The sequence below is a fragment of the Lontra canadensis genome, unplaced genomic scaffold (assembly GCF_010015895.1).
Source record: "Lontra canadensis isolate GAN:19392208 unplaced genomic scaffold, GSC_riverotter_1.0 scaffold9, whole genome shotgun sequence".
Taxonomy (NCBI): Eukaryota; Metazoa; Chordata; class Mammalia; order Carnivora; family Mustelidae; genus Lontra; species Lontra canadensis.
In genome coordinates, this window is record NW_022631003.1 from 2,804,670 (window position 1) to 2,818,331 (window position 13,662).

The 13,662-nt window shown below is 36.6% G+C and overlaps 1 protein-coding gene across 1 annotated transcript in view; it reads right to left on the reverse strand.

Moving 5' to 3' along the window:
- Positions 1–13,662, reverse strand: part of OTOGL (otogelin like) — a 129,358-nt gene that overhangs the window by 66,936 nt on the left and 48,760 nt on the right. Inside the window, exons 21-25 of the mRNA XM_032854694.1 lie at positions 13,416–13,490; positions 11,480–11,532; positions 9,750–9,912; positions 5,224–5,331; positions 4,320–4,458 (exon numbers count right to left, since the gene is read on the reverse strand). Coding sequence (XP_032710585.1) covers positions 4,320–4,458; positions 5,224–5,331; positions 9,750–9,912; positions 11,480–11,532; positions 13,416–13,490 — 538 coding nt within the window. The remainder of the gene's footprint in view (positions 1–4,319; positions 4,459–5,223; positions 5,332–9,749; positions 9,913–11,479; positions 11,533–13,415; positions 13,491–13,662) is intronic.

A 13,662-nucleotide genomic window follows, 5' to 3' on the forward strand; every position in this document is an offset into this window, starting at 1 on the left:
AAAAGTAATATATTTTTCACTTCCATTTTAGCTTTGGCAACATTAATGTATCAGAAATGATAGGGAATTTTCTTTATATTTTTATCATATAGTTTAATTATAAATGTTTCTGATTTTCCTGATATAAAAATGTCTAGGAAACTATAAAAAAACTGATGTGCATTAAAAATATCCACCGTATTATAGACAAGGTATATTATACTAACTATCAATAAAGGTCTAAGTTGTCTTTCTGTCTATGATCCCTTTGTCCTCAGCATGGTTGTCACACAAATAATATTAATAAAAACTGCACCTGGAAGACAAACCACACTAAGAACCTCATTTCAGGGAATAAAAATGATCAGCTTAGAGATGGTAAATACGTGCAAATGATTACTACTTGGAGAAAATTTTAAATTGGCTGCCTATCTCCTGAGTCCATAACTATAAGATCATTTTAGAGTAGTTTTTCTTCTGTGGGACTAAACTGGAAATAAAGATCGGAGACAATCAGAATTTGCTGAACAGGAAGTCAGTCAAAAACATCAAAAGATTTTTGTAATAGGGAATAACATTTCCAGTCAATGTTAGGATGGCCACAGGAAGAGAAAGTAAGTGAAAGATAGCATATTTATCATTTTTAAAAGAAATACTTATATATAAACTCTCTAATGTTTTTAGGATCTCAGTTTGTTCCTTACTTAGAGATTTGCAGAGAAAACATACATGGAAATATGGAACCTGTGAGCCTTATGTTCTAAGAAACTCTTGAAGAAAGGAGCCATCAGAAGATATTGAGGAGTGATCAGAGACAAGGGACCAGCAGAAGCTGCAGAATGACAAAGCACAAGCTACATTAAAGGAAAAAAGAAGATAAACTTTTAAAAGTTTAATTAGATTTTGCATTCAAGTCATCATTGACTTTTGCAGTTGAAATTTTATGAGTTTTGTGATTAGGTGATTAATAACTAATGCCCCCTCCACCACACCCCAGCCTCAAGTTCAGAGGCAAGGCCATCTTTATTTTTGGTGGTCATCATACTTGCACTCCTCAGTAAAGGGCCTGACACAAGAAGGCACACCAGAAACATTAATGGGACAAATGATGGAGAGTGATGAAATTAGAAGCGTTTTCAGAGGCTTAAGGAGAGCACTAAACGTTTGAGATCTCACCTGAAGAAAATGTTGAAAACCTAATCTGGAACAAATTATAAGAAGAAGTTGAGCAGTGATTGGGGCTTGTCATAGATTAGATAGAAGTAGTGTTACAGATAGTAATACAGTAGTAATACAGAAGTAGGCTCTGAATCTGGGTAGTTAGAATATTGTATTTCCTATTTTTGCTGAAGATACCCAGTGTTCTCTCTTTTTGAGTTTACAGCCTAGGTCAAGATGTCATTTGGTTCCTCATCTCTTTTTACTGTTAAACAAGTCTTACTTCTGGTTATACATCATACCTTTGTCTTAAATTTGCTTCAAACCACTTAAAAAACAATGTGCTGTATATTCCATATGCTATTTACAGGAAAGTGTAAACAGCCTCCAAAATGAATAAAATATCAGAGAACCTGGATTTTTAAAGTTTGACAAGCTTCATCAAAGATATTGTAAGTACTTACTTTGTACCTAAAACTAGATTACAATGAAAATGTCACAATCCAGAGATTGGGGGCGGGACTTTCATATCTCTTTGAATGTGAGGGTCAAGTTACTTATAAAGTAAAGCTGAATAAGTATTAATTTTTAGAAGCCAATTGGCAAATGAAGAGACATGTTTATGGATGAGGTTACTGGATCCACCAGAAGGCCCTAAGTTTCACCAGATAAAAATGTATCACACATAACAAAAATAAAACCTAGAATTATTTGTAATCAAGGCAGGAGGAAAGAGAACTGTTTGACAAGGAAGAAATAATTAAATCTGTACTTCACAGAAATTATTCCTGTCCCTGAAAATGTAGTAATTAAATGAAAGGGCAAGCAGCAATTCTATCCTTCTCAAAGGAAATGCTGATTCTTTCCCCAAAAGAGAAAGCTAGGTGTGTGGAGTAAACAAAGAAATCAAAATCAAACCAAACCAAACAAAACAAAAAAATTATGGAAGAAAAATTGAAGCAGGGAAAAAAAAAAAAAAAACCCCAAGCACTGAGAATTTTACTATCCAGCATGAAAAGATTTCAAACCCATGAAAATTAGGTTACATTGTTAACCACTAATTCATCTTGGATATGAAATAATTATCTGCTCCATGATAAAGTAACTTATTCCTTGACTTACCAAGTATATGTTGATCAAATTATCCTAATTATTTTGGGGCCTGGTACTGATTTTACTGATTTTCATAAAAATGTCCATTACAATATAGTAAATAATTCTCTAGTATAATTCTAATTAACTATTAATAGTAGTTTTTCTTCTCTTTAATTACTAAATTGAAATCCGTGAAACTTATATTCTGAAATCTGTCTTTTGTAAATACTTTCTTTTTTAAAGAACATTGTTAAAGTACCAAAAGGGAAAATACTTCTACTTTGGTAGAAAAAAAAAAGATGCAATTCTAGAACTTAAAAATATAGACTTTAATCTTACTACACGAATCCTAATGACAGATCTTAATCCAGATATTAAATTCAGGATCTAAATTTCATTGCTTACTAAGAGATTGGAAGACTATTTCCTGTGACATATCTTCTCATACACAGACAGGCATATCTTATTAAAATTTGAAATTGAACATGAGATATTGATTTTTAACAGAAGAATATAGGAATATGTAGAATACATAGCAAATTAAAGTTATGATAGGAGTCAGGTTTTAAAAGTCTAAAAGCCAAACTTTAATGGCTCTTGCCTGCTAAATGGAATGATACTCTTACAGTGAAGCACCATAAATAAATAAATACATACATACATACATATACAGTTTTCTTTTTAAAGGCTGCTATTATCATTCAGCAACAAACACAAGCACATACTTTCATTTAACCAAAAATCAGAGTTGAGACAAATATTCTACTTGAAATGCTTTCTGCACAATCATTGTTTTAAAATAGACTGGTAAACACTATGATTTCTCTACTGTGAAGACAAATGAGGGGTTAAGGAAAAGCCAGGCAGAGCATAGAACTCAAATAAGTAGTTCGTAAGAGTTCGCCAAATGCTCAGCATTTTGCAAAATGACTTGGGGAGGAAAAAGAAATGTAAGGCATGATTCCAATCTTCTCAACTTCAGAATTTTCTTGGACAAATCTGGATTTATTCTTTAAGAAACTTGAAATTGTTCCTAGCGGAAGCTGAGAATAGTACTAAATGGGAAGTTTAATGGTTTCAAACTTAAACAGGAGTTAAGTTTAGAACACAATGGATTTCACCTTTTTTTTTTAATTTAATAGAACTGATACAAAATAGGAATGTGTCTACTTTGTTGATATATGCTTTAAAGAACAGGATCACACACTCATACCTCTATTAACTTAAAAGCCTTACCCAGAAATAAGACATGCATTCAAGATAATCACAGGTTATCTTACTGGAAGAAAAGATGTTATTTTGTTTATTCTTGTACAACTTTTTTCTAAAGCTAACATTTTTACATTTGGAAATTTAATTCTGGGGTCAGTGATATCTAAATAAAATTTAGGTATAAAGAAAACCCAAATGCATTAAGCATATGAGAAATATTAAGGATTTTATTGGGTACACTAAGCCCAGGGTTGACTATAGTATATCATCAAGATAACGTGTCTAGAATTAAGAATAATGTCTCTTTATTGCTATAATCATGAACAATACATATTATTCAATGCATGGTTTAATGTCTTATATTTATATTCACCAAACTAAGCCCATAAAAATAAAAATGGTTGGCATTTATTGAACACTTACTATACATCAAGCACTGTCTAAAACCTTTACATAATTTTATCTTATTTAATCCTAAAGACTACCCCAGGATACAGGTACAATTATTATCCACATTTTGCAAATTAGAAAACAGAAGCATAGAAAGTTTAAGAATTAACCCATCTCATTGAGCCTGCATTGAGCTCTCTGCTCAGCAGGGAGTCTGCTTCCCCCTCCTTTCTCTGCCTGCCTCTCTGCCTACTTGTGATCTCTCTCTGTCAAAGAAATAAATAAAATCTCTAAAAAAAAAAAAAATTAGCCCATCTCCTATTAAATAATAAAACTTATGAGTCAATGTGAAATGTTTAAAATTGCTATCACTTTTGTAGGTTTTATTAATGACAAGTGGATTTGATGTATCACATATCAGCATACTTGTTTTTTACATTAAGCTTTTACACAAGGGCAAATAAAAGTACCTAATCGTGACATACCTTTATCAGAAATACCTGGCAATCACTGATATAGTCATATTCCAGTCCATCAAAAGAATGATAATGCCGGTCCCCGTATATTGTACACACAGCCGGGCATGGATAGTAGGTGCAATTGAACATCCCTCGTCGACAAACACTAGCCAAAAATAACACCAATTATCTCTCTAAGACATTTGGCTCTAATTAGAGTTTTGCATGTGGTAAAAACATTGTAAGCTTTGTATTCAAGAACATTCACTGAGCCAAGAGCCCTTAGTCATATGCCAATTGGTTCAATAACATCTATTACATTGACAAATTAGGCCTATGTTTATCACTTTGCTTAAATATATTATCAGAGAGCACAACCAAGCCTAAAAATTGTTGCTTCGTTCACCTGAAAGCAGATGACAGAATAAATTATTGAATATAGCCCTGATAGGAGCAAAAAAACCCCATAATGCCATCTCCCATATTTGGATCAGTTTAAATATACTACATGTGACATTGTTCATGAGCTTAGAATTTTTTTCCCACATTTTAAAGAAATTATATTTCAATTTTGTTTTATGGGATTGTTTTGGCTTATTTCCAAACATAAGACCTTATATTAAATGTGATCTTCTCTTTGGTGCATTTATTAATTTCTTATAAATTTGAGATATTCTTATCCTTATTAAATTTTCAAGTTTTCACATTTCACGGTTTTGTTTTTTTCCCCCTGGGCTAAAGAAATATGCCTCAAAATAATGGTATGATTCCCCTGTGGGAATAGCTCTCTACCAACTCCTGAATGCCTTTAAAATCTTATTTACTCAGGCTTGATTTAGTGTTTGCTGAAGTCAGTCACATTAACTATGAGATGATCGAAACTAATACAATTGCTTAGGGAAAATGTTGTGAAATAAATGGATCTCATTACCAGGTATAACATGGTGTAGCAATCACTTCTCCTGAGAGGTACTCCCAATCTTTCCAGATACACGGACAGCTTTCAGGAACATAACATTTTCCTTTGTGCTCTGCCATTCTTCCAATGAAGAAGTAAATGCTATTTAGTTTCAGTTTTTTAAGAATCAGAAATCTTGTTATATTCAACACCATCTATATTTATTACAACTGCCACAGGCATGTTCTCTCTGACTTATGGAGGGGGTGGATCTAATCTTTCGCTCTCTCTTTTTCACACAGTACCTTGCAGATCATAAGAGTAAATGAAATGCCAGCGAGTGATCAGATGCAATATTTTAAACTGTTTGTTATTGCTTAGCACAATAAAAGATAAACACAAGCTTAAATTTCCGGGGACAGTGAGCTATTGTGAAAACAACATTTAAAGAATATGTGAGGGCCCCTTTTTTCGGTATTTGCTACTTAAGAGAAAAAAATCCGTAGGGCCTAAAAATTTTTCAATAAAAGAGTAAATTATGAAATGGATAACCTTTTCTGTTGCAGGACAGAGAGAATAATCAAAAGCTCCTTAAGGGGGAGCCTGGGTGCCTCAGTGGGTTAAGCCTCTGCCTTCGGCTCAGGTCAAGGTCTCAGGGTCCTAGGATTGAGCCCCGCATTGGGCTCTCTGCTTCGCAGGGAGCCTGCTTCCTCCCCTCTCTCTCTCTGCCTGCCTCTCTGCCTACTTGTGATCTCTGTCAAATAAATAAAATCTTAAAAAAAAAAACTCCTTATGTAAGTGCTTAAATTGAAAATCCTGAGAGTTAAAATGTGTTTTGAATAAAAAGTCACTATATCAAGTGTTTCACATTTTTTATTAACAGTATATTTTAAAGGTTAGTGTCCTTTGATGTGTTATTTCCTTCTTGAAAGGTAATCCCATAGAAAAGTATTTTAAAATATCTATGAATATAAAAATTAAATATAATCTCAAGGGATAATTACTTTTAGTGTATTTTCAAAATATTTTGATTTTAAGATTTATGATACATATTTCAATACCCTTAACATAAATATATACATAAATATTTCAATATGCTTAAACTCTTTTCTCAAGAATTTATTTCATCAACAATAAAATACTACTAATAAAGAAAATTGAAATTATAATAATATAACTAATATAATTTAAAATAAAATAATAAAAACAGGTATTTATTAAAATAGAAAATATGAAGTGTTTTCTGAATATGCTTTAAAATGTTATAATTCATTGCTATCAAAATTAACATAGAAGTCAAGAATTCTGGATTCTTGCCTCTTCTCTCGAGTAAAAATGATCCCATATGTTTCCTTCTCTGCTTTCCCTCTCACAGCTCCTCTAGCACAGCACTGTAATTCCTTATTTAATGTATACATTGTCCATTAGACTTCACACTCCATTTAGGAAGGCATGAATATCTTGATGGTTGTGTCTTGAAGTCTAACATACAGCAGACACTCAATTATTGAATGAAGGTGACCAAATGAACCTATGTAAGTGCTGCATTAACTCATTTAGATTTCTTCCCTTCAGACAACAGAGTCTGAGAGTCTGTATTTTCTCAGACTTCCTCTCCATGTTCCCTGGCATCATCATCATTTCTCCTCTGCCTGGAAAACCCTTCTCCTCCCCAGCTCTGCCCAAACAACTTCTCACCATTTAAGACTCAAATCAATGCAATCTTTTATGTTCCACACTCCCCATACATAGAAATTTGTAAAAAAAAAAAAAAAAAAAAAAAAAAAAAAACCTTTACTGGAGGATCTATCTCAATGAACTGCAAGTACTTCATTAACTCTCTCACAGAGAAATTAAAAAAAAAAAAAACAGCAAAAACTAATATTTTTGAGTGCCTCCAATGGCCCAGCCACTATTCTGACCACTTTAAATACAGCACTAACTCACCTAATCCTAGTGACAGTCCCACAGGCAGATTCTGTTGTTATCTTATAAATGTATTTTATAGTGCCCCCCACCTGTAGTTTAACACAGTGTCCCAAACATTAGCACCATATGACTGGTACACTGCACATACTCGACCCTCATGAAATAGACATTTGTAGATACACTTTAAAAAGAGGAAGCTGAGGGTGCCTGGGTGCCTAAGTGGGTTAAAGCCTCTTCCTTTGGCTCAGGTCATGATCCCAGGGTCCTGGGATGGAGCCCCGCATTGGGCTCTCTGCTCAGCAGGGAGCCTGTTTCTCCCTCCCTCTCTGCCTACCTCTCTGACTACTTGTGATCTCTGTCTGTCAAATAAATAAACAAAAATCTTTAAAAAAAATAAATAACAAATAAAAAGAGGAAGCTAAGATTCCAAGTGGTTAAGGCACTTGCCCTGAGGTACTTCAGCTAATAGAGAGAGCCAATATCTGAACCATTTTTATATGACACTTTTCATTATATTACTTTCCATTTCTTTATACATAGTGATTTCTTTTCTTTTAAAATTTATTTATTTGAAGAGGGAGAGGGGCAAAGGAAGAGGGAGAGAAACTCAAGCAAACTCCCCACTGAGCTTGGAGCTTGACCACAGACTCAATCCCGCAACCCTGAGATCACCACCTAAGCTGAAACCAAGACTTTGACACTAAACCAAAGGAGCCACCCAGACGCTCCAACAATGATTTCTAAACCAAGGAATGAGGATCTTTCCTTTCACACTCAATGAACTGCTGTCACTCTGAGGAGCCCCATAAAACAGGGGATATGAGGCTTATTGTCCTAAAATAAGCCAGCCAAAGTCATATGGAAGACAATCCAAATCATATTACCATGAACAACTTTATAAAAGGAAAGTTCTATATAATAAAATTATTTCCAAATCAGTCAAAGGCCTCTTAGTTAATTCCAACCATATTTACTTCAATATAATAAGAGGAGGTGGGAGAAAATTTCTTGAGTTTTGTAATGAAATTAGACCAGTAAATCAATCAATCATTGTTGAACTAAAAGTCAAAGGTGACAGTAACTAGATATTCTTTAAAAAAAAAAAAAAATAGCATCAACTGCAAGCCTGTGAAACAAAATTAGGATGCAGCTTTATATAATCAGCCATGCACCCCGAGTCATAATCAAATCAAATTAATTAAGTGATGTTGTAGGTTTCAGTTATTTTACCATCATAAAGGTGATATTTCCCTTGTCCTTTTTACTAAAATGTCTTCCTCACTCATCTGCTCTAGGGCCTGGTTTCTACCTGCCTTTATTCTCCCACACACAGGCACCTGTTCTTTCAACCTCCTCCCTTTCTGAAAAGGGAGGAGGTCATTGGGAGCCAAGTCATTTGGCTCTTCCTCTACTCCAGATGGGGATGGACAAATGCCAACTCTCCTGAGAAACAGACTACAAAACCTCTCTTCTTTGCTCATGGTTCAGATGACCCGAGCCCAGGAATCCCTCTGTGTGAATAGGCTTGCCAAAGAAGAACAGGTGACCTGTTTGCCTCAGATGGCCTCTCCCTGTGCTCTGCCTCCACTCACTACCAGGGGAGGGAGGGCCAGTGAGGCCAGATGTTATGTGCCTGCAGGGAAGCGAATAACCACCAGATTCTGTACGTAACCTCCCCATGAACGAGGCATTCCTGCTATTAAAGGAAACTTAACAAAAATAGGAGTACATTATTCTGCCATAAGATAGTGATTCATATTTATTGAGTACACACACACACACACACACACACACACCGTATCTCACAAACCTAACAGGCTTAAAAGAAACTTGCAGAAAAATAACTCCGCTAACATCAGCAGAGCTGGGGTTTGAACTCCAGTGTGTTTGAACCCAGAGATCCCGCTGTAACCCACTGCCCTGTGTAGCCTCAACACACCATTTTTGGTAACATCCGTTAAGCGAAGCAGTTGGCAAGATGCCTGTGTGGCTTAGTTGGGTAAGCACCTGACTCTTGATTTCAACTCAGGTCATGACCTCAGGGTTGTGGGTTCGAGCCCCCCATCAGACTCCATGCTCAGCATAGCATCTGCTTGAGATTCTCTGTGTCCCTCTCCCTCTGCCCCTCCCTCCACTCATGCTAAATAAATAAGCAAAATCTTAAAAAGGTAAAAATAAAAAAATAAAGCAGTTGGCATCACTGTTATGACTTAACTTCAACAACAGTAACAGCACAACAGAATATACAAAAGATATGCACTTGAAGTATTTTAAATAGATAATGACTCACTATTATGTTCTGAAAATTGCAGTCAAAACAGGAGATAAACGCTAAGTCCATCCTGAAATGAGTTCTCTCTTCAATATATTGTACTACTTTAGTAATATTGTACATATAACATGTGTGACATACTTAATCGTGTGTTATATGTCCTATGTAATATTTCAAATATAACATGGGATATGTTACATGAATATAGCCAAATAATTGCAATAGTCTTCTAGTTACCAACTCAAAGTTAACCACAGTCCAGAGTAATTTTAGCTAAATATTTCTAGGAGCTCTTACATTTTCCGTCAATCCTGAATATTTTCAAAAAGAAGACAGAGAGAGAGAGAAAGACACTTACCCTGGAGCACAAACACAGCCACTTATACAGGGTGAGGATGGGGCACAAGTGAAGTTCATGGCCAGGTTTGCACATGTAGTCTCACAATTTACACCACCAGCTGGTAATTCAGGGTCAGGAAATCTGCAGTCAAAATATACTTTTCCTTCGGGACAGGCATGAACTTCAGGGAAAAGGCACAGAAAAAATACCCTTAACTCTGTATTTGTTCCATAGACAAATAATCACACTGACAGGCATTTGTCATCAAAGCAGAATTCATCCTAGAATATCTTACCAGTAATTACTAGCTGTTGCTCTGAGTCTGTAACATTCCTCTGAGGAACTTAGAAACCTTCTCCAGGAAGATTTTCTATTGTCTCCTACATTTCGGAAACTTATTTGGAGTTTGGAAAACCTTAGCTGCTTTCCACAGAGCAATAACTAAACAACTATTATATCATTTTCTGAAGTCAAGAATCAGGGTATTTTGATTAATCCAAACATACACTTTCAATTTCTTGAAGGCTGGTACAATAGCATGCTTATACTCTTACAAAGCCATGTGTTTCCAATGAACACATGATAAGTTCAGATCCTCCCCTCTGAGTCATTATTTACATCAGTCCTCGATAGAGTGTAGAAGTACAAAAGGAGACATAATTATAGGCAGTGTAGGGGTTACATAGCCTTCCAGAAAGCTTCTGGGCTCAGAGGGATTCAGTAAGTTGTCTCCTTGGGGCCGATGGGATCGAATGGTGTGGATTCCTCTGTGAGAAGTCTGGCCACCTGGACTTTCCCTTTTTAACTCAAAGCCACCCTGAAGCAAATAGGGCAGGGCAAGGATGGTCCCATTACTACTGAATATGTGTGTGGTCCATGAACACAGCCCGTAAAGTAGCCTAGATAGTTTGAATCTTCATAAAGCAAATGCAGGACATATAAATCAAAGCAAATTTATAATAAATATATACAAGACTATGCAAATAAATAAAAACAACAGCTCCATTTTATCAGCCTGCCCTCATTCTGTCCATTAAAATCAATGAAGGCAGTGTTGTTTGTTATTTGTCTGGAATTTCTACACCATGACTAAAAACTTGAGGCTTTGTAATGGTGAAAATAAATCACAGGTAGGGTATTTTAATATATAGGACTTTCAGGAATGATATGTAAGAGTAAAATAACATTCTAAAGAGAGATGGCAGTAGATGTCATTTTGCAAGCCATGTTTAACTGAGGGCTGCTGGTCCTGGAGTCTAAGAACCAGTGGCAGTGGCAGCAGAAATGTAGAATCTTGGGCATCACCCCTGACCAGCTTGATCAGAATTAATGTTTCACCAGGGTCCCCAGGAGATAGCGTACTCATTACATCTGGGAAGTCCTGGTTTAGAATAGTTTCCCAACTTCCAGTCCAGCTGGTTTCAACAGATGCCTGGATACATGAGCCTAAAGCCTCTGGTGCACCTGAAGCCGTTCTGGGGTGGGCGGCCGGTAGGCAGCATCCCTGGGTTGAACAGCTCTGCCCCTCCGCAGCCTTGTCAGTTCACCCCAAGATGTCCTACAAATATTATAATTATCAATATGAAAAAACTAAGAAAGCACTGGAGCACCATGTTGAGGAACATCCCCAAGGCTATGTATTCATACATCTTGGCAAGGTGGGCTGTGATGGATTTATGACTTCCAGAAAAATGGGAACTATATTAGAGCTGCGTTCTCTTTAAGGAAAACACCTATCTCGATCTTACCAGTAGAGGGCGTTGCTGGTTCATCACATTTCACGGTCCCATTGGAACACTGGCTAGCAGAGGTAAACAAATAGTTAAATTTATGAAGCCACCCCCTCAGTTTTTTCTGTATTTCAAAAACAATCTATTGTGCAAGCACTGATTGGATAGACAGACAAATGTTACTTTTTCCACATTTTTTTTTACAAATAAGTTATTGGTTTAGGCCCAATTTGAAAAAAACCTATTTCAGTTCATTTTTTATCAAACATGTATGTCTGGGGCACTGCCATGGGCATAGGGAATACAAAACCCAAAATTCATGGTCTTCGCCCAAGTGCTTATATTCTAGTAAGAAAGGAAAACATACAAATAAATAATGTATGCAGTGTGACATATGCAACAGAGAAATGTGTTCAAAATATGAAAGTAAAGCGCCGAAAAATGTCTTAAAATCTCTTGGCAACTGACATCAAGATAGTCAAAGAAGGTAAAGCCTGGACAGTCTTAAAGAATTGGATGTAGGTGATGATATGGATAAAGCAGGAAGGCTATAACGCTCAGGGGAGATGTGGTACAAAGCAGTGTTCTGTGTGACAAAGTACAATGCAAGAAGTGACAGGAGATGCAGATGGCAAAGAGGCCAAGGCCAACCTCATTAAGATGCTAAGCCTTTATCCCAGAGACCTTAAAAGGAGAGGTAATAAGGTTGGCTCCAATTCTAGAAAACTCCTTCTGGCAGCAGTATTGAAGATAGAGTGCAGTCACATTTCCCTTGCAACTTAAGATCTAAATCCAGGGCATAAAGCAAACCAAATCGAGCACGATTAATCTTGAAAGTCCTTTAAAAAGATATCACTTAACTACATGTCCATTTTAAAAAATCAAGATAGGAAACAATATACGAGTTCTCAACAACTCCATCATAGACAAGAGTTTACTTCAGCTTTGGACCAGATCATGTGTTCTATATTTGAGCCCAGCTTACATGAAACGTACGCTTATGTATCATGTAACACTGAGCTGACACCCAGAGGTACAGTTCCCTCGCACTGTGCATGGCAGAGGGGAACCAAGGGATCTCGGGGCCCAGATCCAGGTTTTCCATATCATACATTCCCTGTGACATAGGGTTACGGGGGTGAGTGTTTGAATAACAGATATCAAACCCTTAGAAGGGTACCGGGACTGAAGAATGGGCACAGTGAGGCTTAGATATCATTATTATCATTATTATTACTGTTATCTGCTGTCTATTATTATCTGCCAGTTCCTGTGGTGCAACTGAAAGACGGAGATTGGGAATTGGATGGAGATCCATGCGGACTACTGCATGGATGTGTGTGCATTTTTAACGAACAGGTTAGGACAGGAAAGAGTGTTATCCTATTAGTAAGTGCTATCTTGCTAGGATCGATGTCACTAGGAAGGAGGTTCACTGATTTCAGCATGTGATATCAGCTGGTCAGTCCAACTAAAATCCCTCAGCAACTTGCAATATTTCTTTTTTTCTTTCTTTCTTTCTTTTTTTTTTTTAAGAGAGAGAGAGCACAAGCAGGGGGAGCGGCAAGCAGAATGAGAAGCAGTCTCCGTGATGAGCAAGGAGTCCAGTGCAGGACTCGATCTCAGGATCCCAGGATCATGACCCAAACTGAAGGAAGCCACTTAACCGACTGAGCCACCCAAGTGTCCCCACTTGCAGTATTTCTGAGAACCAAAACCCTCAAAGGGCTTCCATTTTGCTGCATGACACTTCAATTAGTAACTGTTTTCTGCAGTTATGAGTACAAGATTTAGGCATTCTGGGCTGAAATGTAATATACATATGGAAAAAGCCACATAAAGGTTATCTCTATATTTTAAATCACAGAAGTCATATTTAAATTCACAGTTTGGGTTGAAGGAGTCTGTCAGTTCTTGTTGTCAAGTATAAGCCCCATCATTGAAATAAATCTACCATAAGCCCGACGGTGTTGGGATGAGCTCCCCGGGTTGATAAATGCTGCCCCTATAATGACACCGGCAGTGAAATCTATAAAAAAAAAAGGGGGGGGGGGGGGTGGGGAGAAGGGGAGTTAAGTTAATAAAATAGTATATACATAAAAAAAATCCACGAAAATTCATGCAGCCCTTTCTGCTCCATATTGGTCATTTTAAGGCGCACACTGAAGATGACCCTATCCATCGCCTGCGCGCAGTTCTAC